We start from the raw sequence: 26,376 nt of genomic DNA, 5'->3' as shown, positions 1-26,376 counted from the left end.
TGTTCCCAGCCCAAATATTTTTACAAATGTTAAATCAATAAGGATTTTCAAGAGGAGTGATTTTTTATTTTTATTTTTTTCAGAAAAACAAAGCAAACTTAAGTGCATTTTTTTGCTTTAAACAAGCAAAATGATCTGCCAATGGGGTAAGAAAAATAATTTCTAATAAGTTTTCTGTTTGAAATAAAGATTTTCATACCCCATTGGCAGATTATTTTGCTTGTTCATTTTGCTTGACTTTTTCTGAAAACAAGAAAATAATTTTTACTCATCTAAAAACCCTTCTTGCTGGAAACAAGACAAAAAAATCTAAGTAAAAATATGCAAGTGTATTCTGACCTGTACGTATTAAAATATTAAAAAGAATAAGGGAACATATTAAATAGTATTTGGGGTGAAAGTAGTTTGTCTTTTAATGTCATAAATTAATTTTTGTTATAAATAAACCTGATAAGATTGACACTGAATGACATTTTAGTGGGTGTCTTCTGTAAATTAGGGGAAAATGTATGATATAAATTTTTTTACTCAGAAAACCAAAACCAAAAAATGCAATTAAATAAAACAGAAAACTTTTAAATATTTTTTGGGAAAAACTATTTCATATTAATTAGTATTTGGGGTGAAATTTGTCTTTTAATGTCATAAATTAATTTTTGTAGTAAATATGCCTGACAAGATTGACACTGAATGACATTTTAGTGGGTGCCTTTCTGTAAAGAAGGGAAACATTTATGATATTTATTTTTTGCTCTGAAAAACAAAAATGCAATTAAATTAAAGAGAAAACTTTGAGGGATTATATTCATCATGTATTACAAATACTGGATTGCTGCTAGGAATGAATAGTATGAAATGAGGCAATTTTTCCACAGTGATGAACCCTGAATCCGGTCCAGATGTCCAAGTTGTCTTTTGCAGCTGGTGTTTCCATTGTGAGGGGTTTTGACGTCACTTTAGTAACTGGCAGGGGTTCTTTTGTTGCTATGGTGAGGTTCAGTAACCCAGTCACAGTGGGTGTTGGTAAGACAGGACCTTAATGAGGCACGCAAGCAAACAAAGGTTCTTCTCTCCAAGAGACACCGTTAATTATCTCTATTATTGTAGTTAGAACAGAGACAACGTCAAAGAGTAACATTAAAGGAATGTTAATGAATTTTTTTTTTTTTTCTGCCTATGGACCTTTCTCACAGCGGAAGTCATCATAGTTGGGTAAAATGAATAGGAGAGCACCACAGTTTATTTGTAACTTGATACAAAGTATAGTGTTATAAATGTACACAGGTCAAAGACATTATGTCCACGTCATAAGAAATTTACAAAAGTGATTTTCTGTCCATAGAAAGAACACGAAATGTAAGTAAAGTGTCTACTTTTAAGATTTCAAATCCATTTTGGAAGAACAAAATGTTAATATTTGGTTGAAATAATGTTACATTGTCATTCAGTGTAAAAAGTTGAAGTGTAGAAGTTGACTGTGTTTACACAACAATAAAAAATACATCAAATAAAATTAAACATGGCAAAAATGCTTAACTTACTTAGATGGTTTGTCTTGTTTCCAGACAAAATATCTAAAAATTCAGGAATCAAGAAGAATTTTCTAGATGAGTAAAAATTATTTTCTTGTTTTAAGAAAAAAACAAATGAAAATTAAGTGAGTTTTTGCTTAAAACAAAGGGGTAAGCAAAACAATCTTATTTCAAGCAGAACACAAGATTATTTTTCTTACCCTATTGGCAGATTATTTTGCTTGTTTAAAGCAAAAATGCACTTAATTTTTTACACGTCTAGAAAATCCGTCTTGATTTAAGAATTTTCAGATATTTTGGCTCGAAACAAGACAAAAAAATCTAAGTAAGAAAAGCATTTTTGCAGTGAAGTATTTGTAATTAGAGCTGATTTATCACTTAATTGCTTTCAAAATAAAAGTTTGTGTTCACATAATGTCTGTTTGTAATATCTTTGTATATAAATACACACACATGTGTGTATATATAAGAAATATGTATTGCATGTCTAATGGGGAACCCTAATGCTAAACATTTTTTATCAGGCCAAGTTTATTTGTATGCCACTTTTCACAATACAACGTGTTTGAAAGAATGTTAACAAAACAGATGTCTAAATTTGCTGTCTTTCATCTTTATAAAATCTTATAACTTTAGAATCTGTTATTCCAGGGAGTCTGCAGAGTATTAACTGTGAACACACAACACCACAGTAAGTCTATCATGTTATGATGCAGCGATATCAAGAAATAACAATGTGTGAACGTTGTGGCTGCGTCCTGGAGAATATAACCAAACACAAGCGGTAATATGCCGTATTCTTTGATTTCCATGGAAACAGGATGGAGTGAATTGTCAGTCACACCCTGACTGCTCGTATTACTCCAGATGGATCTTCACTGACTGGGAGCAGAATTTGGCAGCACTTCCCATGGTACTCCTAGAGTTTCCCCTGATGAACACAAGCGCTGCTCAATGTTCTCACCAGACACTTTCACATTGACAGTAGGGCTCTGTTACTGTCAGCAAACGCCAACATGCAAGGAATTTAGGACTGATAATGTAAGACCAAGGCTTATCTTACTTAGTATTTTTGTCTTGTTTCTAGTCAAAATGACTAAAATTAAGATCCATCTACTAGATAAGCACAATGACATAAGATATTTAGTCTCGTTTCCAGGGGGAAAAAAACTGAATTAAGTGCAGTTTGCCTAAAATAATAAAATTATAAGTAAAAACTCTTGTTTTATGTATTTTACTTACTCGCTCCAGGGGGAAAAACTAACTGAAGTGCATCTGGCTTAAAATAAGACTATTTTATGCCATTTAACTTATTTAGCAAATGCATCTTAATTTAGGATTTTTTTTTTTTTTTTGCTATTTTGACTAGAATAATAAGTAAGATGAAGTAAGTCTCTTTTTTTGCAGTGCAAGGTTGCTGCCAGATACATAAAACATAATGCATTTCATTTAATTTTGTGGTAATGATGCACTGCAAAAAATGCTTTAGATTTATTGTCTAGTTTCCAGCCAAAATATCTAAAAATTCTTAAATCAAGAAGGATAAAATTGTCTTTTTTTTAAGTGAGTCTTTGCTTGAAACAAGGAAAATAATCTGCCAATGGGGTAAGAAAAATGACCTTGTTTTCTTTTTAAAATAAGATTTTTTTTGCTTACCCCATTGGCTGGTAACATTCGGTTGGGCTTTATATTATTATAGTTCAATCTCTCCCTCTGAGTTCATGTTTCTTCACAGTATTTTACTGTAGATTACCAGATTTGCTGAAAAATGATATTTTTGTATTTTTAATTATAACAGATCATCAGACTTAAATGAGAAAAAAAAATGCACATTATTTTTTTTTGAAGAATCACAAAAGGGTGAAATCTGAGAAATCTTCATACATTTTTTCTTTTGAAAAAGGACAAAAAACATTAAATTACATTTATGAAAATATATAATATGAAAACGTAATTTTAGTCTGTTCATCACATAAAGCTTGTAGAAGAATATACACTGCAAAAAAGAGGCTTATCTTACTTAGTATTTGTGTCTTGTTTCTAGTCAGAATTTCTAAAAATTCTTAAATTAAGATGCATTCACTAGAGAAGAAAAATGACATAAGACATTTAAGCAAAATGCACTTAATTTAGATTTCCCCCCTGGAAAAAGAAGGGTGGGTAAAATATTCTTAAAACAAGAGTTTTTTACTTACCCCACTGGCAGATAATTCAACTTATTTTAAGCAAACTTTTCCCCCTGGAAACTAGATCTAGAACTTATCTAGTAGATGCATCTTTATTTAATTTTTTTTTATTTTTTTTAGATCTTTTGACTAGAAACAAGACAAAAATACTAAGTAAGACAAGCCTTTTTTGCAATGTTGCAATTAGAATAGCTTACATTGAATAGTATATATGACTACTTCATATTAATAATTTGACTATTTTTCGTGGTCATTCTTTTCTGAGACTCACAGTGTAACTACAAACTGTTATTGTCTGAAAAAGAGCTGTGTGAAAATTCCACAAAAGAAAGTAACAGCATACGGACTGTGAAGAATGTGATAATGAGTAAACGATGACAGAATTATCATTTCTGGGTGAGCTATCCCATTAATATAAGTCTGTTATAATCAACCTAGTCACACAAAACAGAATAACATTATCTGGAAAGGTTGTGTTTATTCTGAGAAACAGATAAATTATACATAGATAATTCCTCTTCAAAAATATCAGTGTGTGCATGTTTTAAACAATAAATAATTGAAAGTAAAATAACTACCAGTGCTGGTACAACACACATACTGTACTCAAACAGACAATAGATCCTTTCTGAATGTTAACAAAACACTACAAACACATTTGAACAAGTTTCACTAACCTGTTAGTAACTGAATTGTACCCATACTTGTGTTAACCACTGCAGCTTCTACTTCAGAGTCATGGTAAAATATCATTCTGTGGTTTCATTTTATTTTGATGGTTACTTTAACACATTCTGTTGACTAAAGACCAATTTTGAATAAACATTTGCAGCTGTGCGCATAGTGGTTGCAGAAAAACACTGGTAACAAGTGGAGATAAATGGGTAGAATGCATTAAATAAGAGAAAAAAAACATTTTAGTGTCTTTTGATGTCAAAATCGGAATGCAGATCATTTGTATAGAATACTGTCGTCAAAGAAGCCATTTGAATCTAAACTCATTTAAACGGACATATTATGGATGAAAACAGTGTATGGTGGGCAGTATGCTTTTAATATAGTAAATATAGAAGGGGCTTTAGATTAGTGTTGATCTGAATAAATCTCTAGGAGGAGTTTGTTGAAATACGACGCCTGAAAATGCCAAAAATTACACAATTTGCTGAGAAAATTAAAAATAACCAACTTCCTGTTGGGTTTCGGATTTTGCTCCAAGAGACTTTTTTGTAGGTATTAGTGTGTTACATGTGTGTACCAATTTTTGTGCATGTATGTGAAGCATAGCTCAAAGCGCTCACCACTGAACGTATATAGGTGGTGCTATCGAGCCATTCTGCCACACCCACTTCTGAAACCCATATCAGATGTACATTTTCACCAGTTCTGATGTGTGTGCAAAGTTTTGTGAGTTTTTGGGCATGTTTAGGCCCTTTAAAAATGTGATTCATTTAGGAGAATAATAATAATAATAATAATAATAATAATAATAATAAACTGAGCAATTCCAATAGGGTCCTCACACCATCGGTGCTCAGGCCCTCAATATTATTTAAACCTATTACTATTAACATTTTTACATAACATTTTTTATTTTATCTCACAATTCAGACCTTTTTTCTTACAAACACAAGTTTGTATCTCCTAATTCGGACTTTATAACTCGATTTAACAAAACTAGTGAGTTTGTTAATTTAGTGAATAAAAGCCAGAAGTGTGGGATATAAACTGTGGGTGACAAGCTCTTGTAATATGCAGAGAACATTTTGAAAATGATATCTAAAATATAATTTATAATCTTTTTAAATTAAAGTATTTTGTACTGTATCTGTGTAATTCTTTAGCCGTAAAAAAGGCTCTCCTGGCTTTTCTGCAACCATGTTGCGGGCGCATCCCAAATGTTTACAAACCAATAATTGGATTAAGGTTACTTAAGGTTAAGTCAGTAGAATGTCTGTTGTGCAACCATCACAATAAAGAGTTAGCAGATGTTAAGCAGAGAGTCGAGAGTTAGTTGACATGTAGGTGCAACGTTACTTACTGTCAAAGGGGACCATCAAAATACAGTGTTACCCATTCTGCAGCATAAAAAGCAGCATAACTGAGCTTCCGTTCAAAGGCCTTAATTTAAAAAAACCCAGCAAGAACCGTCTTCTGTATTGCAGGTGGAATGTGAACGCCAGAAGCCACTAGATTGATTTTTGACACTAGCTCAGTTTTAAAATCTAGTCTCTGAGGTGCCTCTTTTCAGACTGCTGCTCATAAACTCATCATGTTCAAAGCTCAAGTTATTGTGAGACCTGGAGATCATAAGAAGTTTCTCCTTTTTAGTGTAATCCCTCTTCACAGCCACCGGGGGTACTATTAGCCGGTCCATAGGGTCCTCTTTGTTCTCCAGTTTAGTGTATCCTTTACTATTACTGCGGTCCAATCTGGGCCAGCTAGGGTGTTTCCTCTGTTCAGGCTGGACTGTCAGCATTGTGGGCCCTCTCTCTAAATCCAGAGATTTGGAATGGGCTGACAACATGTGGAGGGAGTTGTTGGAGCCAAAGTCTTTACGCGCTGCTCCAGGTGACAAGAATCTACCACTGGTGGATCCAGGAGACAGTGAGGAATGGGACGATGTGGGGCTTGGGGATTCAGTGGCTGAGTTGCTCCGGAGCAGGTGGGTGCCTGGAGGCTTGAAAGCTTTGGCGACTTCGGGAACAGGGACTGTTAACGACTCCATTGACGGAGGTCTGGAGTGGACCCTGTTCTGCTCTAAGTCCTCTGTGATGCTGTCGATGTCGGGCTCGTCGATGACGCAGTTGTTGAGTTTGATGACAGGCAGCGTGAAGGCGCTGATGGAAGAGGAGACGATGGAGCGGGTTTGGCATTTCTTGAGCGCACCACGCTTGTCCTCCCACCGACGGATGCCCTCATCCTGGAACCCAAAGATACATTCAGAACGGTCCTTGTAGGTAGGCGACAACAGGCCTAATCCACCTCTGGCCTCGCTCATCAGACCCTCGTCATCCTCTCCCGAGCCGCTTCTGCGAGAGAATCGGGCATCCCCATCGTGACCGGAGAAAGACATAAGCGTGTTTGCCGCGAGCCGGGAGGCAAACTGGCTGTCCAAACCGAAGGAACGTATCTCTGTGTCTGCGTAGGGCCCCACATAGGCTCCGTTTGTACACTTCTGCTCTTTAATCCGCAGACTGTGAATGTCTATGACTGTCGAGTACATGTCCCTCATGTGGATAATCTTTGTCTCACGATCCCTGTTCTCATGCAAGATGGCATTAGCACAGATGAAGATAAAAATCCCAATTCCCATTGTGAAAGGACCCAACATTTTCATCTTCTCTGAATGCAGGTGCTGCTCTAAGAATTGTGCGATGGAGCCCACCTGCTCTCGGCCAACCTGCGTATCGTTCACGGACAACTTGCTTTCTGGTGCCTTCTGGTGGTCCTTATGAGGCCAGTATCCGAGAACAGCCATTGCGATGCCTGCCATTAGGATCAGCACTCCCAAAACCAGGAAGAATCCCGAGGCTGAATACAGCCTGATCTTCCCTCTCACCACCACTACATCAGCTCTAGGTTTACGCTTGGTGGATTTCTTCTCAGGTGCAGGGGTGGGGCTCTGGAGTGGCAGATGATACTGAGAGCGGGTGGAGTCCTGTCTTTTCAATGCTGCAAGCCCCGTGATCACCCCACCTGTTGCAATCATTGCTATGGCAATACAAGCCTGCAAATAAAAGAATAAACAAGTGTTAAAGTAAGCTGGAGGCTTCAGTCTTGATTCAAGCATCTTATCTTTGGTCTCTAAGCTAAACTCTAGGTCTTAAGCCTTCTAGACCCTGCACTATTTTTAGCAATCCTGTAAGATCATTGCTGATCACACTGTGTGACAAGGATCTAGTAAATTTGAGTACGACATGCAATTAGACTATTGACTCATAGAATTTAATAAATTATTTGATGCCCTGCTGATTTTGTTTGCCCAATGAAAGACATGATCAGCCTATAATTTTAATTGTAGGTTTATTTGAACAGTGAGAGTATTTCAAAAAAAGTATTTCAAAAAAGTTATAAATTGATTTGCATTTTAATGAGTGAATTAAGTATTTGATCCCCTATTAATCAGCAAGATTTCTGGCTCCCAGGTGTCTTTTATACAGACAACAAGCTGAGATTAGGAGCACTCTCTTAAAAGGACTGCTCCTAATCTCAGTTTGTTACCTGTATAAAAGACATTGGTCCACAAAAACAACCAATCAATCAGATTCCAAACTCTCCACCATGGCCAAGACCAAAGAGCTGTCCAAAGATGTCAGGGACAAGCTCGTAGACCTACACAAGGCTGGAATGGGCTACAAGACCATCGGCAAGCAGCTTGGTAAGAAGGTTAGAACAGTTGGTGTGATTATTCAAACGGAAGAAACAGAAAATAACTGTCAGTCTCTCTTGGTCCGGAACTCAATGCAAGATCTCTCCTCATGGAGTTTCAATGATCATGAAAATGGTGAGGAATCAGCCCAGAACTACACCGGAGGATCTTGTCAATGATCTCAAGGCAGCTGGGACCATAGTCACCAAGAAAACAATTGGTAACACACTACGTCGTGAAGGACGGAAATCCTGCAGCCCCTGCAAGGTCCCCCTGCTCAAGAAAGGACATGTACAGCCCATCTGAAGTTTGCCAGTGAACATCTGAATGATTCAGAGGAGAACTGGGTGAAAGTGTTGTGGTCAGATGAGATCAAAATCGAGCTCTTTGGCATCAACTCAACTCACCGTGTTTGGAGAAAGAAGAATGCTGCCTATGACCCCAAGAACACCATCCCCATCGTCAAACACGGAGGCTGTTTTTCTGTTTTTCAGGGGATAGGACAACTGCACCACATCAAAGGGACGATGGACGAGGCCATGTACCGTCAAATCTTGGGTGAGAACCTGCTTCCTCAGCCAAGGCATTGAAAATGTGTCGTGGATGGGTATTCCAGCATGACAATGACCCAAAACACATGGCCAAGGCAACAAAGTAGTGTCTCAAGAAGAAGCACATTATGGTCCTGGAGTGGTCTAGCCAACCTCCAGTCCTTAACCCCATAGAAAATCTGTGGAGGCAGCTGAAGGTTTAAGTACCCAAACCTTAAACCTTAATGACTTGGAGAGGATCTGCAAAGAGGAGTGGGACAAAATCCCTCCTGAGATGTGTGCAAACCTGATGGCCAACTACAACAAACGTCTGACCTCTGTGATTGCCAACAAGGGTTTTGCCACCAAGTACTGTCTGTCACTGTTCAAATAAACCTTTCATTAAAATTATAGACTGATCATTTCTTTGACAGTCTTTTCTCTTCATGTAGAAAAATAAAACGCCATCAGCATGTGCTAGGGCTTTGGCAGTTGCAGTTTTTATGTGTGCTGAAAAAAGTGGAAGCCGCAAAAATAGGAAGGAATAAGAGCTTCAGGTAAGCAGTCTACATGCAGTAAACATGGGTCGTGGCAGCAAACACACCCTGCGATGATCAGGCTGAATTTCTGACAATGTTAGAAAATGATTGTAGGCTATCTTTGGTCACAAGACCGTGACAGCGATTGTCTTTGAAACTCACTCACTGTTAGACATAGGACCATGGTTTACGAGCCACATTCACAGAAATCGCCATGATTGTTTCATGATGCCTTTCGTCTGGGAATGTCAAATCATGCAGTGTGTTTTGGACTATTGGGAATGGTGGAGATTTGTTAAAGAATAGCTCATGTCTTAATCCCTCTACCACTGTAAATGCTAGTTTGAAATGAATGATGAAATTACCCTTTGACTGTTTAACTCTATAAATAAATCACTGAAGCATTAGCCAAGAATGGCTGCATATGTACAAAGCCAAGTCTGGCAATGTGATTTTGGCAGCCAAGGGCAGTCAAGTATGCGGACACAACAAAAACAACACATAAATCAATTATCTTATCAAATCTAAAATATGTTAAGTATTCTTTACTAAAATCTTATTTTTAGAGCTATGTCTGACTTCAGGAAAGAGCAAGTAAACTGAAGCATGAAAAAAAACAAACAAAGCCTAAATTACTGGGTCACAGTGAGCCTTTATTGTTTGTAAAGATTGGTATACTGCATGTTAATTAACAGTTTTCATATAGAAATCCCCCAAGGCTCACTGCTCCGCGGGGGTCAATAGACTTGGATGGATCCTACACATGTGCAGTCCTACACCATTTTTTATGCTGTCTATTTATTGATTTCCAAGTAAACCCTTAAACCACATATTTGTGTTGGAGACACAGCCTTGTGGGCAGCACACTGACATCATGCAGAAACGCTTTGGCTGACCTGAGTTTAAGTCCTGACTTGAGGTCTTGTTCCTGTCCTATTGCTTCCTGACTTTCCTCAAACAGCCCCTTCAAACAATGGCCAAAATGCCCACAAGATAAACAGCAGCATTTTTTATAGTGAGCTCACTTTTGCCAGTTTGGTTAAGCATTTCAGTGTAGTCATTGATATTACAGTACACTCCTGACTCAACTATCACAATCACACTCTTAAAAATAAAGGTGCTTCACAATGCCATAGAAGCTTTTTTTAATAGTTAATAGAACCTTTCTGAATAGTTTCATAAAGAACCTTCAACATCTGAAGAACCTTTCTGTTTCACAAGAGGTTATTTGTGGCGAAAGAAGGTTCTTCAGGTTATAAAAAGGTAAGAAAGAGATGGTTCTTTAAAGAACCTTTGACTGAATGGTTCTTTGTGGAACCAAACATAGTTATTCTACGGCATTGCTGAGAAGAACCTTTTAAGCACCTTTATTTTTAAGAGTGCAGTTGAATTCTGTATTAATGCACCAAGTTGCTACATTTCTTTACAGCCATAAGACATTTTCTTTTTCCAGCCAGCTTCTGAAAAATATTGTATTTTGTCCCACTCACATCCACAACTTTAACAATGTCACACTCCCACATGCAAAAGCCCATAAGTCTACAAGGATTTTTCAGTCATACTCCCGCAAGATTCTGTCCTGTTCCAGTGTCATAGGCTATTTTTTTCTCCAATCACCATCAGTAGAAATTTAAAGCAAGAGACACAAAACTTTTATGACCTACACTGCTGCTGAAAATTTTGGGAGCCGTAAGACTTTTAATGTTTTAAAAAGTCTCTTATGCTCATCATTTATTTGATCAAATATACAGAAAAAAAACATTAATATTGCAAAATGTTATTACAATATAATTTAATTGTTTTTTATTTCAATATACTTTAAAATATAATTTATTCCTGTGATGCAAAGCTGAATTTTCATCAGCTGTTACTCAAGTCTCAAGTGTCACATGATCCTTCAGAAATCTTTCTAATATGCTGATTTATTATTAGAATTATCAATGTTGGAAACAGTTGTGCTGCCAAATATTTAGGAACCTGGGATTATTTTATGAATAACAAGTTAAAAATAACAGCATTTATTCAAAATATAAATAAAAATGTAAACCTATGCTATCACTTTTCATTAATTTAACACATCCTTGTTGAAAAAAAAAAATACTGACCCCAAACTTTTGAACAGTAGTGTATATTGTTAGAAAGCCTTTCTAATTTAAATAAATGCTGTTCTTTTTAACCTTTTATTGATCAAATAATTCTGAAAAAGTTATCACAGGTTTCGAAAAAATATTAAGCAGCACAACTATTTTCAACCCTGATAATAAATCAGTATATTAGAATAATTTCTGAAGGATCATCATGACACTGAAGACTGGAGTAATGATGCTGAAAATTTAGCTTTGCATCACAGGAATAAATTACATTTTAAAATATATTCACATAGAAAAGAGTTATTTTAAATTGAAATAATATTTCATATAATATTACAGGTCTTTCTGTATTTTTGATCAAATAAATGCAGCCTTGATGAGCATAAGAAAGATCGTTTAAAAATCATAAAAATCGTAAAAAAAATAAAATAAATCTTACTGATCCCAAACTTTTGAGCTGCATTTCTGTCTTTCAGATTTTATGAGATGAAACAGCGAAAACAGTTTACAGGCATAAGAGGTTAGCTTTCGTCTAGTGGTCATTTCTAATTGATCAATCAGTCAAAGGAAGTGAGGAGCAAAATGAACTAATCAGATCCTGGAGGTTGAAGGTGAACCCACCAAGCACACGCACACATTCAGATAATAGGAAGAGGTATTGGTGTTTTCCTCTTGTGATGTTGACTCTCTGGATAAACTCATCAAATATCGGTAGCAGGGGGCAGAGAGAGAAAGGGAAGGGAAAGGGATGTCGATAATAGCAAGAGGAGTCTTCCAACCTTTTCTAAAAATGAATGGATGACTTAAAAGATAAAATGGCCAGTCCACTATAAAATCATTAGGGAGGAGACGAGACAAAGATTGAATAAAGATCTATTAAGGGGAGACACTGCAGGCAAAACCATTGTTTTTTCATGCACCTGTCAAGTTTGAGATGTTGGGCTTTTTGGAGTTTCATAAAGTGTTTTTTTTTTTTCAAACTAGTGAACGAACACACCCAGAAGACACTGTTAAGTGTTTATTTTATAGCACTTTTTCTATTTGTGTCAAAAGATCTCAATTACAATCCATATTTTTAAAGGCCATGAGTTTTTTCTCCTACACTGAGTCATGAATCTCCACTTCAGTAGCACTTACACACACCAAACTTTACATTTTTATTCCAGTCTATATTCTGAAGGGTTTTACAGAGGGATTTGTTCATATATAATTTGCTTGATTTTATACATTTTATTCCCCCCAAGTTTTTTTCTGAATTGTACAGTGACAATATAAGAGACCCAAAATCCCAAAATGTAAAAACATTTGACTCTAATATGTCAAAAATATAGATTTTTGTACTAGAAATGTATGCAAATTAGCGCATATTTAAACCTAACATTTTAGAAAACTTGTAATACAAAAAATGTTTGCAATTATCAATGTAATCAATTAACTAGGTAAGTAAGGTGATAACTATTAATGCTTTTACCCTATTCACCTGCAGTGTCTTGCCTCAAGCAAACATCCATCTTTATTAGTTCCTTGTCTAATCGCTAAACAGGTGGTGCTTAAGGCTCTGTAATTAGCTGGCCTTGGTGTTGTTTTTATAATTCATGTTATGTCAACAATGATTGTTGATATCACAAGGCGAGTAGTGCAATCCACTGCATGCACACAAAGTTATTATTCTACTAGAGGAAACAAAGCCACAAAACGTTAAAAGAGTTGGAAGCTTCAGGATAGAAGAGGTGGAGATTATATAAACAAACATGAGAACAAAAGCACACATTATGAGCTCATAGCCAACAGTCATCTGCTGTCTGCTACAGTCTGGAAACGGGTACTTAGCTCTAAAGAATGCTTTAACTCTCTGTGAGCCGTTACTAATTGCCTGTGTGTTTATCAGCAGCTTCAAACATCTGATCTTCAAACATGTGTTCCACAGACTGCACAAAAACATTCATCGCTCGTTATCTCTTTATGGATATTTTATTTTAGGCAAGGGTTTTCAAAGCTACAGAGGAACTTTGACTTTGAGGACTTTGAGGAGCATTTCACAAAGTGCTAAAACAAGGCAACGTTGACTTGTAACTTGATTTTTGTGGGGGATGTCACACCTATAGCAACCGTTTTTTACAGAAATTCTGCTCTCGTCTGCCAGAGGTCTGTAACACACAATTGAAGGGGGATGACAGACTAAACAATTCTCACATTTCTCATTCCCTGTCCCAGATTTACAGGATTAGAATGCAATCACATTTGGAAAATTAGGCTACCTCTTATATCTAGGCTTTTCAAGGTGGTTGTTAGAGTGGTTCTACAAAGGAAAAGAGCCTGTTGAGGATGTTCAGCTTATTTTAATGCGTTTTTTGCCTTACGGTCAAACCAACATTTTTTCAGACACCTTATACATTTCTCACATTCTCATAGTTTATTCACTATAGTTTAGAAAATAGTAATAAAATATGACAAGAACTCTGCATCAGAACAAATGAATCTTCTGTCAGATTAATTTAAATCAGATTAGACTTTGATAGAAATGTATCTAATGAATTAGGTTGAATAGCTGTTAGCTGTTAAATTTAAGTGCACAATTACCAAGCAATGCTTAATTTTGCTCAGTCTATGGCTTAAAAAAGGTCACATTAGCAATTAAAGAAGAAAAAAAAACACTCAAGCAAAAAATGGTCAGGTCAAAATGTTTGAATAATTTTTGGTCCCAATTTTTATAAATTTGGTACTGGTAGTCTACTATATGAAGATTTTTTTTTTTTTTTATTTTTTTTATATATAATATGTCAGAGTTTACTTTATTTTGCTATCCTCTCTTACATAAATGAACTATAGTGTCCTGCACCCAAAAATATCAGAAATTATATCTGGTGTCTGAATCATTTTTGGTCCCAATTTTTTATCAATTTGGTACTGGTAGTCTACAATATGAAGACTTTTTGGGTATAATATGTCACAATTTACTTTATTTTGCTATCCTGTCTTACATAAATGAACTATAATGTCCTGCACCCTCTTGTGAAAAAAATCTAAAAAATTATATCTGGTGTCTGAATCATTTTGGTCTGTATGTCTTGGCACCTCGAATACTATAATGCACAGTTTTTTACACTTCAATGTGCATTTTTTAAATCTTAAATTCATTGAATACTCAAAGTTCAAATTTTATTTAATAGTCTTGCTACATGGCAATGCTCTGTTGTTCAGCATCAGCACCATGTGAGTTGCATGGATTTTTCCAGCACCCAAGTACACAGGAACAATACTGCTACTTGTAGTGTGAAACAGGCATAACTACTAAAGTAGCTTAAGAAAATGCCAATAAAAACACAAGACAAAACTGGAACAATACTGGATGTGGAAGGGGGTCAGAAGCTATCTACATTTATACAATTTGAGTTTAGAATAGTTTAAAGATAAAGTAAGGTGACCATAGGTAGACCATACAGTGGACTAAGTCCGTTTGGACTTTAAAAAAAAATGCATTGGGCCGGGATTCCTAAATCGCCCAAAATGTCCGGGATTTGGCTTTTGCTTTCTACAGTCATCGTTTATTGTGCGAGTTTTTGTAATGAAGCCTTGCGTGGGACTGTATTCCGCAAACATTCTAATTCGCATCATGGAGTCGCTATCAATATAAAGAGTATTTAAATAGCTTTGGATGAAGCTTGTGTTGGATGTAGGGTTGCCAAATCAGCTTTTTTTCCACAGAATTGGGCTGATTTTAAACTGTTGCGGTGGGTTGATTTTCTCCCGTGGGTTAAAAGTTTGAAATATTGAATGAATTCCATTTGACTAAAATGCTTGTACTGAAACATTTTGCATTGTACCTGTGAAAAATGTGGTAGATAGATTTGTGAAGGATGGCCACCTTGTTAGGAAGCTTTTTAGCTGTGTTTATGACCAATCTGCATTAAAATAAATAATAAAATATGTAAACCCACCTTCCCTACAGCCTTTTTTTTTTTTTGAAAACTAATATATAGTCTCCCTAAGATAAAGGAACTCCTTTTGGTCCTATTCCATATAAAATATGACCTGGCAACCCTGCATGAATGCATTAGTGAATCAAGCCAGTGACTAAATGATCAACTTTACATGGTTCCTGTTAGTAGTGTGAACAGTCTGTTATTGTGATCGTTTTATATACAGAATGTGAGCAAAGATGATTGAGTCTATCAGTGATTTGATTTCTGAATTTTCACCCAAACTCCCATTATAATCAATGACTCAGTTTACACTGCTCAGTGAGTCTCAGTGTGTGTTACTCATAGTGTTTTCAATAAGTTCTGATGAAAGTGTTTGTGAGAGTGCAGAAATCAAATTGCATTAAGGAGATCATTGCATTATGTGTTCCGCAGACACGACTGTTATCTAAATTATATCTAAATGACGACCACTTTTGATTACAGGATTTAAGGAAACATCAGGATTATAACATTATCAAATCATTTTTAAAAATGCTTTTCATGACCTCTACTGCTTTGTAAGGCTGGAACACTCAACTCTGTGCAAAACATAAAAACAGGCAGAAATATGAACCATTTCTTGGGCCTGGTAACACTCTGAGAGCACTGAGAGATGAGCCCTGGATTTTATAACTGAGATTCAGATGAAAAATTTGATAGTGGGATAATTATATCCAATATGAAAATGCTGGTTTAGAGAGCAGTCTAAGCCATATTTTTTAGCACTCGTCTGCAGAAAGTGTTTCACATTTAAACAATAAAACAAAGTTCACATGGTTTGAAGTGAAGATGCAGCCCGTAATAAAGTGTTTTGGATGGCTCAGTTTGGAATTTGCTTTTAAAGTGCACCAACTTTAGTTCATTTCAAACATTTTTGTGGACAGAAAGCTATTGCATGTCACCAGTTTTGTAATGAAAAGCCTGTTTTCTGCAAAAAATACTGTAAAAGCGTGCAGCTTCATGGTCAAGCTACACTCTTAATAATAAAGGTACTGCAAAAAATGCTTTTCTTACTTAGATGTTTTGTCTTGTTTCCAGCCAAAATATCAAAAAATTCTTGAATCAGGAAAGATTTTCTAGACAAGTAAAAATTATCATCTTGTTTTTAGTCAAAACTAATCAAAATTAAGTGAGTTTTTGCTTAAAACAAGCAAAATAATCTGCCAATGGGGTAAGAAAAATAATCTAGTTGTCTGCTTGAAATAAAAATTTTTTTCTTACTCCATTGCCAGATTATTTTGCTTGTTTTAAGCAAAAACTCACTTAATTTTGATTAGTTTTGACTAAAAACAAGACGATAATTTTTACTTGTCTAGAAAATCCTTCCTGATTCAAGAATTTTTAGATATTTTGGCTGGAAACAAGACAAAAAATCGAAAGTAAGAAAAGCATTTTTTTTGCAGTGGGTGCTTTAAAAGGTCCTTCAAGCGATACCATTTTTGGTTCCACAAAGAACCATTCTGTCAAAGGTTCTTTAAAGAACCATTTCTTTCTGACCTTTTTAAATTCTGAAGAACCTTCTTTCGCCATAAATAACCTTTTGTGAAACAGAAAGGTTCTTCAAATGTTTAAGGTTCTTTATGGAAGTGTTTAGACAAAAATGGTTCTTCTATGGCATCGTGAAGCACCTTTATTTTTAAGAGAGTGTACACCACAAGAAAGAGATGAATCTAAGACAGAGCCATATACAATTACTACACTCAATATAAAGGCCAGTGAGCTGTTGTTTTGTTGTAGCAGTGTAACACTTGAGTGGTTTCATAAGCTTTCTCAGGGTCGTTTTTTAGGCATGTAGCTCTTGCCTTGGGCACCACAGTGGCGAGGAACTTCACGATGGCCCTGAGCTTTCCGTAGCTGTCATGACACCCTCTAAAAGCAATTCTGTCAGAGCCTCTACTTCCTGTTATCGCCAGTAACACTGTCAAAATGATCACAACAACTGAACAGAATCCTATAGGAAGCCTCAAACCATGGATTAAGAAAGTAAACAGGAACAGTTTTCATTTCATGCTTAAAAACTGTTTGAAAAAAGAGGAAACAATTACTTACACTGGAAAAAAAAAATGCATTTCTTACTTTTTTTTGTCTTGTTTCCAGGCAAAATATCTAAAAATTCTTAAATCAAAAAGGATTTTCTAGACAAGTAAAATTGTCTCTTTTTTTCAGAAAAAAAAAAACAAGTGAAAATTAAGTGTTTTTGCTTTAATCAAGCTAAATAATCTGCCAATGGGGTAAGAAAATTATCTTGTTTTCTGTTTGAAATGAGATTATTTTTCTTACACCATTGGCAGACTATTTGGCTTGTTCTAAGCAAAAACTCACTTAATTTTGACTTGTTTTTTTTTTTTGTTTTTTTGTTCCTAAAACTAGACAATGATTTTTGTAGTAAGAAAAGTATTTTTGCAGTGTATGTAGCAAATAATTCTCCAACTAGGAGATTTTCTGTATTAAACCCTCTAATAAATGTTTTTGTGGTATAGATATATTTAGGACATCCTTAAAACACCAAAAGAGCTTCTCAGTTTACCATTACAAAAACATGCTATATAATATGTATATGCATATGCATATGTATACATTTCTTTTTCATTTTGTTATGAGAGACAGTCCATATATAAACTGAGAGACTGTCTTAAGGGTGACTAGAATCTTGTATGAATATATATGACTACCCACGATCATCTGTTGTTCATAAGCAAAGATCAGTGTGTGTGTGTGTGTGTGTGTGTGTGTGTGTGTGTGTATACTGTATATACATGTGTGTGTGTGTGGGTGGGTGGAAGGCAGAAGTAATAAAGTCCTCTGCGGCCCAATCACATCGATCATATGCTCTCCAATATTGGTCTTGTTTTCATCTGCTCATCTGACGGATGGAGAGATACTGACCTTTAACAAAACCTGCTGAACATTTCCTCTGTGGCATAAACAGATAAACAGAGCCACTTCAATGCAAGTAGATGAAATACTTGAGAAAATGGCAGAAGTAAAGAAATACATTTAAAATCTGCTCGTAATGACGCACGAAAACGCGTTTGCTGTCATCTAAAAACCACTTCACTTAATTCAAATACTCACTGGTTTACGATTTAAAGGATTATAAAGCTTAACATTGATGTTTTATTGACCGATAATACACACCTGTATGCTGAGATCCTCCTCCTGATGTTATGTGTCCATTACGCACAAGTAGATCTCACGCTCATCATCATATTTCCGCTTCACATTGGAGAACAGTTTCGCCAGTACTTTGCTCTGAAGGCTCTTTTTCTGTACTTTCATAATCCGCTCGATGAGATTCTCTTTGTTTGGATTTCTGGAGAGAAAACTTCCATCCGAGCGCGCGCATCCTCTCCATCTCAGCCCAGCGCGCGCCAGCAGCTGGATACGCGCTCCAGACAAACTTCACGATTATTACGCAAAAATCTGGTCTGGATGGGAATACCTCGAAAGAGGAACAAGTTTGTCTTTCGTTCTTTCCTTTGTTTCCTTTTTAAACCGTATTTTCGAGTCTATAAATCCATTATAAACAGTACAAAGACGAACGTGATTTCACTGTTTGAATAATCCTCTCGAATAGATGAGCTCGCGTCGACAAAAAGTAAAACTCACTCATATTTGCCTGAATATTTCAGTAAATAGCATAACCAGCGTTCTTTGTGAAGTAAGAGGCGGAGAGCTCGAGACCGAGGCGCGAATCATTTGTAACGGAGAGAGCGCGAGCGTTGCCTTTGTACTCCCACGTGACGCCATTCCAGATGACGCACACTGACATCGAGAGAGTGAGAGAGCGTGCGAATTTTAATAAATAATTTGCGTGGGATTTAAAAAAAAAACGCAAACGCGATACGAATGTGACGCCAAAAAAAAAAACGCTGATATGATCATTTCTAGGATGTAAATATTTCTGTAGGCTTTATGCAGAGGGTGTATAAACAGCCACAGCTACTGTCATCAAAATCTTTTTATATTGCAGTAGATGATCTTTGTTACAGTGCCAAAAACTGGCAACCCTGTCACTTTCTGTATTAGATAGAAATATGGATGGACTGGCTGGAGAGTGATTTGGATGATGTGAACTGGAACAAGGACACACACTTTGGATCCAACAATTCATATTTAATTTATTCTCAGTTACACTGCAAAAAATGCTTATCTTACTTAGACTTTTTTGTCTTGTTTCCAGCCAAAATATCTAAAAATTCTTAAATCAAGAAGGATTTTCTAGACGAGTAAAAATTGTCTTGTTTTCAGAAAAAAAAAAAATAGTCAAAATTAAGTGTGTTTTTGCTTGAAACAAGCAAAATAATCTGCCAATGGAGTAAGAAAAATAACCTTGATTTCTGTTTGAAATAAGAATTTTTTTTTCTTACCCCATTGGCAGATTATTTTGTTTACTCTAAGCAAAAACTCACTTAATTTTGGCTCGTTTTTTTTCTGAAAACAAGACAATAATTTTTACTCGTCTAGAAAATCCATTTTGATTTAAGAATTTTCAGATATTTTGTCTGGAAACAAGACAAAAAAAATCTAAGTAAGAAAAGCATTTTTTTACAGTGTACTTAATGTTGCAGGCATACTAATGTTGTTCAGGCACTTTTAACTTTTCCTACCATCTAGTGGCTTGGGTTACAGTAGCTCACCCAAAAATAAAAATAGCGCATGAATTACCCACCTTCAAGGTATTCTAGCTGTCTATGACTTTCTTCTTTCAGACGAATCCAGTCGGAGTTACATTAAATTATCATGGCTCTTCAAAGCTTTATAATGGTAGTAGGTGGGTGTTTTTGTTCAACAGTCCAAAAGAAGCCCAACGAAGCGCATCCATACATAATAAAAAGGGCCTTACATGGCTCCAAGGGGTGAATAAGTGAATAAAGGCCTCCTGTAGTGAATCAATGCATTTTTTAAAGAAAAATATGCATATTTAAAACATAATAATCACTTTTCTCTAGTTTGCGCCCACACATGCTGATCTTGCAAAGCCAATGTTTGTTTACAGGAGCAAAGGAAGCAATGTTTCCTTACTTCAGCAAAGGAAAACTAGTCTCCTCTTGGCTTATATTGAAATCCTCAGACATTTTTCTTACAAATCCTCCTTTTGTACTTCTAATTTATGACCATTGTTTTGTTTTGCTGTCTTCTCTGCACCATCCATGTGTACAACGGTAAGCGCAAGCTAGAGAAAAGTGATTATTATGTTTTAAATGCGGATATTTTTCTTACAAAAATGCATCGATTCACTACAGGAGGCCTTCATTCACTGAAAGAAGAAAGTTGTATACACCGATGCCTTGAGGATGATTAAATAATGGGCTAATTTTCATTTTTGGGTGAACCCTTTAAACAGTGCAAAATCTTTGACATTTCTTATTCATTTTAGAAGTTCATCAATACCAAAACTGTTTATTATAAAATGGGGTTTACATAAAAAAAGATGTAGTTCTCACTTTGTTTAATCTTTGGGAAATGAATTGAATTAGACTGAATTTGAATTTTCCCCTCTTATTTTATACACACTCCTGGTTTCACAGACAAGACTTAAGCCTAGTCCTAGACTAAAATGTAAGTCTGAGCTGTTTCAACTGAAAGAAACTTGCACTGACTGATCTTAAAATATATCAGTGTTTTTGTTTTGTCTCAAAAGTAATGTTTTTTGTTCCTAAGGCATGTTTATAAAAATTACTTAAAATCCTAATTGAACTATCACCAAATCCTGGTTTAGACCAGGCCACAGTGCGTTCACATGGTTCTTACAGCGTTTTTATTTCTGCACATGGTGGTTAAAGAGTTAATGTACTAAAATGCTTAATCTAAAAGACTACAGATGTGGGCATCTCTCTGGTTTCCTGTGTTTATGTTCTGCATAGCTGAGTTCACAAGGCCTTTTCTCTCTCACACACATAAATATATAATCTCTCTCTCCTCACTTTCTCTCTCAGGGGTTACGTGCTATTTTTCATCTTTTAAATTTTGCATCTTTTCTTGTGATCAGATATTTTGAAATGCATTAACAGTTTTTAAAGACGTGTTATTTGGTTCATTTGTTATCTGCTTGTTAAGTTGTGACATATCGAATACTGAAGTGAGAACAGGAAAAAAAACTGTATAGAAGCGTTTATACCCAGTAACTGACATCAGACTAAACAACTAAATTGGGACAAAACAGTACAGAGAATTGACAGCAAGCAAAGTGAAAACCACACTACACACCGGAGGTCTGCCCACAGGGCTGTCAGCTTCAACCCTTAACTGTTTTAATTTCAATTATGAATTAGTGTAATTGTCTCTGTGTGTGTCTTCCTGCTGTGGAGAAGTGCTACTCGCGTCTGGAGCTCCACTCTTTGCTCTTGCTCACCCACACACAGCTCTCTAAGGCCCTTGTTTATTTGATTGACACTGTGGTTAACAGGGATGCAACCAGCTTTTAGGAAATAAAGGATTGTTATACAGCAAGAGTCAGACATGTCTAATAAACCTACTGCTTGGAGCAGATCTGGCATTTTAATCCTGTTTAAAAATACATGTTTTGTCCTCTCTTCTAACAACTGTGCATGCATGCATCTCAGCAGGAAAACTGCACATCTGGGATGAGTTTCTTTGGCTTTCAACAAAGGGTATATGTATATCCTCAAACAAGAAAGGAGTTTTTTAAAATGAGCAATTTTGGTATTCATGAAAGCATTCTGCTCAAAATTGGAGTCATGAACAAGATCACATAGCCTGTGTCTGATGAATATTTTATTCAAGCGAAGCGTAGGCAGCTGGGAGCTTGTGTAGTGCGCTTCAACATGCTGCTTCCTGCTGTATTAATGTGTTTTTCAGTATTGTCATCACAACAGATGTTTCAGGTGAGTACATTACATCCACAAACACACTCTCACAGTCTAATGGGCCGTTCGCAGCAAGGACGATATGAAGTTTTAATTGTCATTCTACTTTATGGGAGTGGGGAAGTTCACACCACAGCAATAACCATAATGACACAGAGGAACGATTGTAAGCTGATGAATCATAAAAATCATCGAAATCCAATCAGAGTCCACCTGGCTTTAATGAGCTTGAGCTTTCTAACGTGGCAGACTTACAGAATTTCATAAAGTGTTTTAGGGGGTTACATGATTAAATCCTGATTCACTAACCATTTGCCTCATAATCAAGAACACAAGCTTAAAATCTCATTTCAAAAGAATAATTTATCTAAAATGAAATTTACGCCATCACAGAAAACCAAAAAAGAAGCACAAAAGAGAGAGTCTGAGCTGTGCTTTTCATTCAACAAAAGAAGATGGTGATGCTTCAAAAAGCAGCACAACGGTTGTCTAATACAATAGCTATTGATAGAAGAACTACATTTTTTTTTTGTTTACTAATAATCTTGCTGACTTTTGAGACTCTCAAATCTTACTAATACATATTTACAGTTGGCACAACAGGATGCATCACGCCAGCCACTCAAACCATTTTTATTCAAGAATTTTAAATTTAAGCATTAAATCTTGACAGATGTGGATTTATTTTAAAAAAATTAAAAGAACTAAACTCTGACCAAAATGTAAAGTGAACAAGAACCCATTTGTGACCCTGGACCACAAAACCAGTCTTAAGTCGCTGGGGTATGTTTGTAGCAATAGCCAAAAATACATGGTATGGGTCAAAATTATTGATTTTTCTTTTATGCCAAAAATCATTAGGAAATTAAGTAAAGATCATGTTCCATGAAGATTTTTTGTAAAATTCCTACTATAAATATATGAAAATGTAATTTTTGATTAGTAATATGCATTGTTAAGAACCTAATTTGGACAACTTTAAAGGTGATTTTCTCAGTATTTTGATTTTTTTGCACCCTCAGATTCCAGATTTTCAAATAGTTGTATCTCGGCCAAATATTGCCCTATCCTAACAAACCATATACCAATAGAAAGCTTATTTATTGAGCTTTCATATGATGTATACATCTCAGTTTTGTAAAATTTAACCTTATGACTGGTTTTGTGGTCCAGGGTCACATTTTTGCTTTTGCTAGTCACATGCTGAAATACAATACTTCAACAAGAACGCATTTTATTGTCAAAGACCACTCCAACACCAGTTGTCTGACACATTGGGCTTGTAAATAAGGCAAAATTACCCGCCCCTGTGAAAAATTACCCACATTTTGGCTGGTGACAGTGGTAATTTTCCCACCCAGCTCACAACTAAACATGACGTGCCAAGTTTCAATATGCAAACTTGGATGTGAGAAAAACATTGGATGAGAGCTATGTTCCAGAATTGAAATTTCAGTGAGTAGCAAAATTTTAGAAAAGAGTGATGCTTTTGATATTTATGATACTTCTGTTGTGCTTCAAATGAGAAGTTCACTTCCAGAATAAAAATGTACAGATAATGTACTCAACCCCCGTCATCCAAGATGTTCATGTCTTTCTTTCTTCAATCGTAAAGAAATAGTTTTATTTTTTTGAGGAAAATATTTCAGGATTTTTCTCCATATAGTGGACTTGAACTTCCAAAATGCTGTTTAAATGCAGCTTCAAACGATCCCAAATGTGGCTGTAAATGATCCCAGCCGAAGAAGAACGGCCTTATCTAGCGAACTAATCGATTATTTAAAAAAAACTATATACCTTTTAACCTCAAACACTCATCTTGTCTAGCTCTGCCTAAACTCTGTGTATTCCAGTTCAAGACAGTTAGGGTATGTCGAAAAACTCCCATCACATTTTCTCCCTCAACTTTAAAATTGCCCTACATTGCATGTTCACTTTGCAAACACTGGGTCGGTGCTTCTGCAGCGATGTAGGATGATATTGAAATCATTTTTTAAGTTGAGGGAGAAAATGAGATGGCAGTTTTTCGACATACCCTAACTGTTTTGAACCAGAGATGCACAGACTATATGCACATTGCACAGCTAGACAAGATGATCATTTGGGGTTAAAAACTATAAAATTTGTAATAAAAAAATAACAAGTCATTTCTCTAGATAAGACCCTTCTTCCTTGGCTGGGATCATTTGAAGCTGCATTTAAATTGCATTTTGGAAGAGCACCATAGAAGTCCACTATATGGAGAAAAATCCAGATAAGTTTTCCTCAAAAAACAATGTCTTTACGACTGAAGAAAGAAAGGCATGAACATCTTGGATGACAAGGGGGTGAGTACATTATCTGTTTGTTTTTGTTTTGGAAGTGAACTTCTATAATGTTAATCCATTTTGGAGCTTGGTGGTATAAACCATCTAGTTTTGTTGCATGAAAAAACAGCAGCTTAGACATTTCTTCCTAACATCTCATTTTGTGCTCCATGGAAAGAAATAAAGTTGATTGATAAATTAGAAGTGTTAAAGATTATTTGCATTTCTTCAGTGAAATAAACCAGAAAAGTGTTAAGACTAGATGACATGATGATACATTTAATTGTGGGGAAAAATCTTTGAGCTTCTAGAGTGCTCATCATGAGCAGCTTACAACAACATCTTCATTTCCTACACAAGCGGATAATTCAGCCAGCATCACAGAGGAGGTGGATAGAGACGTGAGTCTTAAGAGCAGTGGAGGATGAATCTAACACTGCAGACAGCGTAGGTGCGATCACTATAGTCAAAGAGAGTCTAAAAATAGGCATGTTCTTCAATTAACGAGTGCTTTTCTGCACATGCTGGGAAAAAAAGATGAAGAATCCCACCATTGCATTGACGCAGGATTTTGGTGTTTGCTCTCTCATTTCATTATTCATGAAAAGACGATCTTCTTAAGAGACAGCTGAGGAAAGCCTGATGCAGTCATGAATTCCAGAAATGCGATCAGTGTGGAGGAATGCATGCATGCTTCTTACATAAATTCATCCTGGAGAACAACACAGGCCACATACATGCCGTCGCTCAGTTTTGAACACATTTTGAGTATGATTATGTAAGGTGAAAGCATTAGTTGACAGCGTTGAACACTGCTCCAACAGTTTTCTGTTGCATAATGTGTGAGTACAGATCAGGGTAATTCAGACCACAGATGGATTACCCTTCACGCGTGGGGATTCTTCTATCACCCCGGCATGTACACAAGCGATATCTCGTGTTACGTGCCAAAGCAGGCTGGTTTGGAGGTGACAGACACACATAAAACTCTTAAAAAGGTGTTTGTGGGAGTGGACTGGCAAATAGTCACTGCATCAACATACCTAGAAGACTAGATCACACTGACTCAACAAACACCTACAGAGCTTAAACCATTGGAACAGAGCGTTTGTTACAGTTTTTAAAGGTAATGCAAACAGGGTTCATACAAGGTGCTTAAAGTGTTTGAAGTACTTGAATGTGACTTTTTGAAATTTAAGGCATGGAAAACCCTTGAAAATATCAATATTCATGAAGAGGTTATTGTAAGAAAAAGTAAAGATGGTTGAAATCTTGATGAAGGTGTTTTTTTGCAGCATAGCAGTGACAAAGTGCATGTTGTACCTTGGGTTGCACCTTGTACCTTACCTTAGCCCCACCCTCACCGAGCTGAAACAGTCCAACTCCGATCGCCATTGTGTGACTCAGGAGCAGAGGAAGACAAGAATGTCTTGTCTTCGTTTCTGAAAGGAAAGCGCCGATCCCGATCTACATATGCATCTATGTCTGTGCAAATCATTCGTGATGCAGCTTCACCCACAGCAGAAGTGAATATAAGGGTTTATATGCATCTTTGCAATGGCCTTTCTTAATAATGTGCTAGTTAACAAGTTTCACGGCTAAACGTGGTTAAATGCGGCTAAAGTAAACATTACGGCTCATCATCCCATGGGAGAGAGGGGCGGGGCAAGCAGAGCTCATTAGCATTTAAAGGAACATGCAACAGAATAGCTCGCTCTAAAAAGGGCTGATTTTGACAAGGTAAAAAGAGTGTTTTTTGCACTAGCATTGAGAAATTTGAACCAAAGTATGTTATAGACTTCTCATTAAGACCCTGAAGAATCATATCAACTTGTGGAAAATGGACATCTGACGAAACAAATTTATTAAACAGTAGAAAAAAATCTAATCATTAAGGCCTTACAGTTAAAAAAAAATGAAGAAAAATTAATGAAAGTATACACAAATCCTTTAGTAATCCTATAGTAAAATGTAGTAACGTTTTTTTTTTTGTATAATCACAGTTTTACTACAAATACCATGGTTAAACTGG

General features: G+C 36.0%; 2 protein-coding genes across 3 annotated transcripts in view; one reads left to right on the top strand and one right to left on the bottom strand.

Moving 5' to 3' along the window:
- Positions 1-26,376, top strand: part of LOC141283608 (A-kinase anchor protein 7) — a 286,494-nt gene that overhangs the window by 33,588 nt on the left and 226,530 nt on the right. The window lies entirely within an intron of this gene.
- On the bottom strand, positions 4,177-18,881 carry tmem200a (transmembrane protein 200A). The gene is made up of 2 exons (XM_073816915.1): positions 18,347-18,881; positions 4,177-7,445 (listed from the first exon to the last, which is right to left on the bottom strand). Exon 2 carries the CDS (start codon positions 7,425-7,427, stop codon positions 5,934-5,936), a length of 1,494 nt encoding a protein of 497 aa, XP_073673016.1. The 5' UTR covers positions 7,428-7,445; positions 18,347-18,881; the 3' UTR covers positions 4,177-5,933.

Source organism: Garra rufa, chromosome 13, assembly GCF_049309525.1.
Source record: "Garra rufa chromosome 13, GarRuf1.0, whole genome shotgun sequence".
Taxonomy (NCBI): Eukaryota; Metazoa; Chordata; class Actinopteri; order Cypriniformes; family Cyprinidae; genus Garra; species Garra rufa.
Note: the sequence above shows the minus strand (reverse complement) of the source record. Positions and strands in the feature narration are given on the sequence as shown.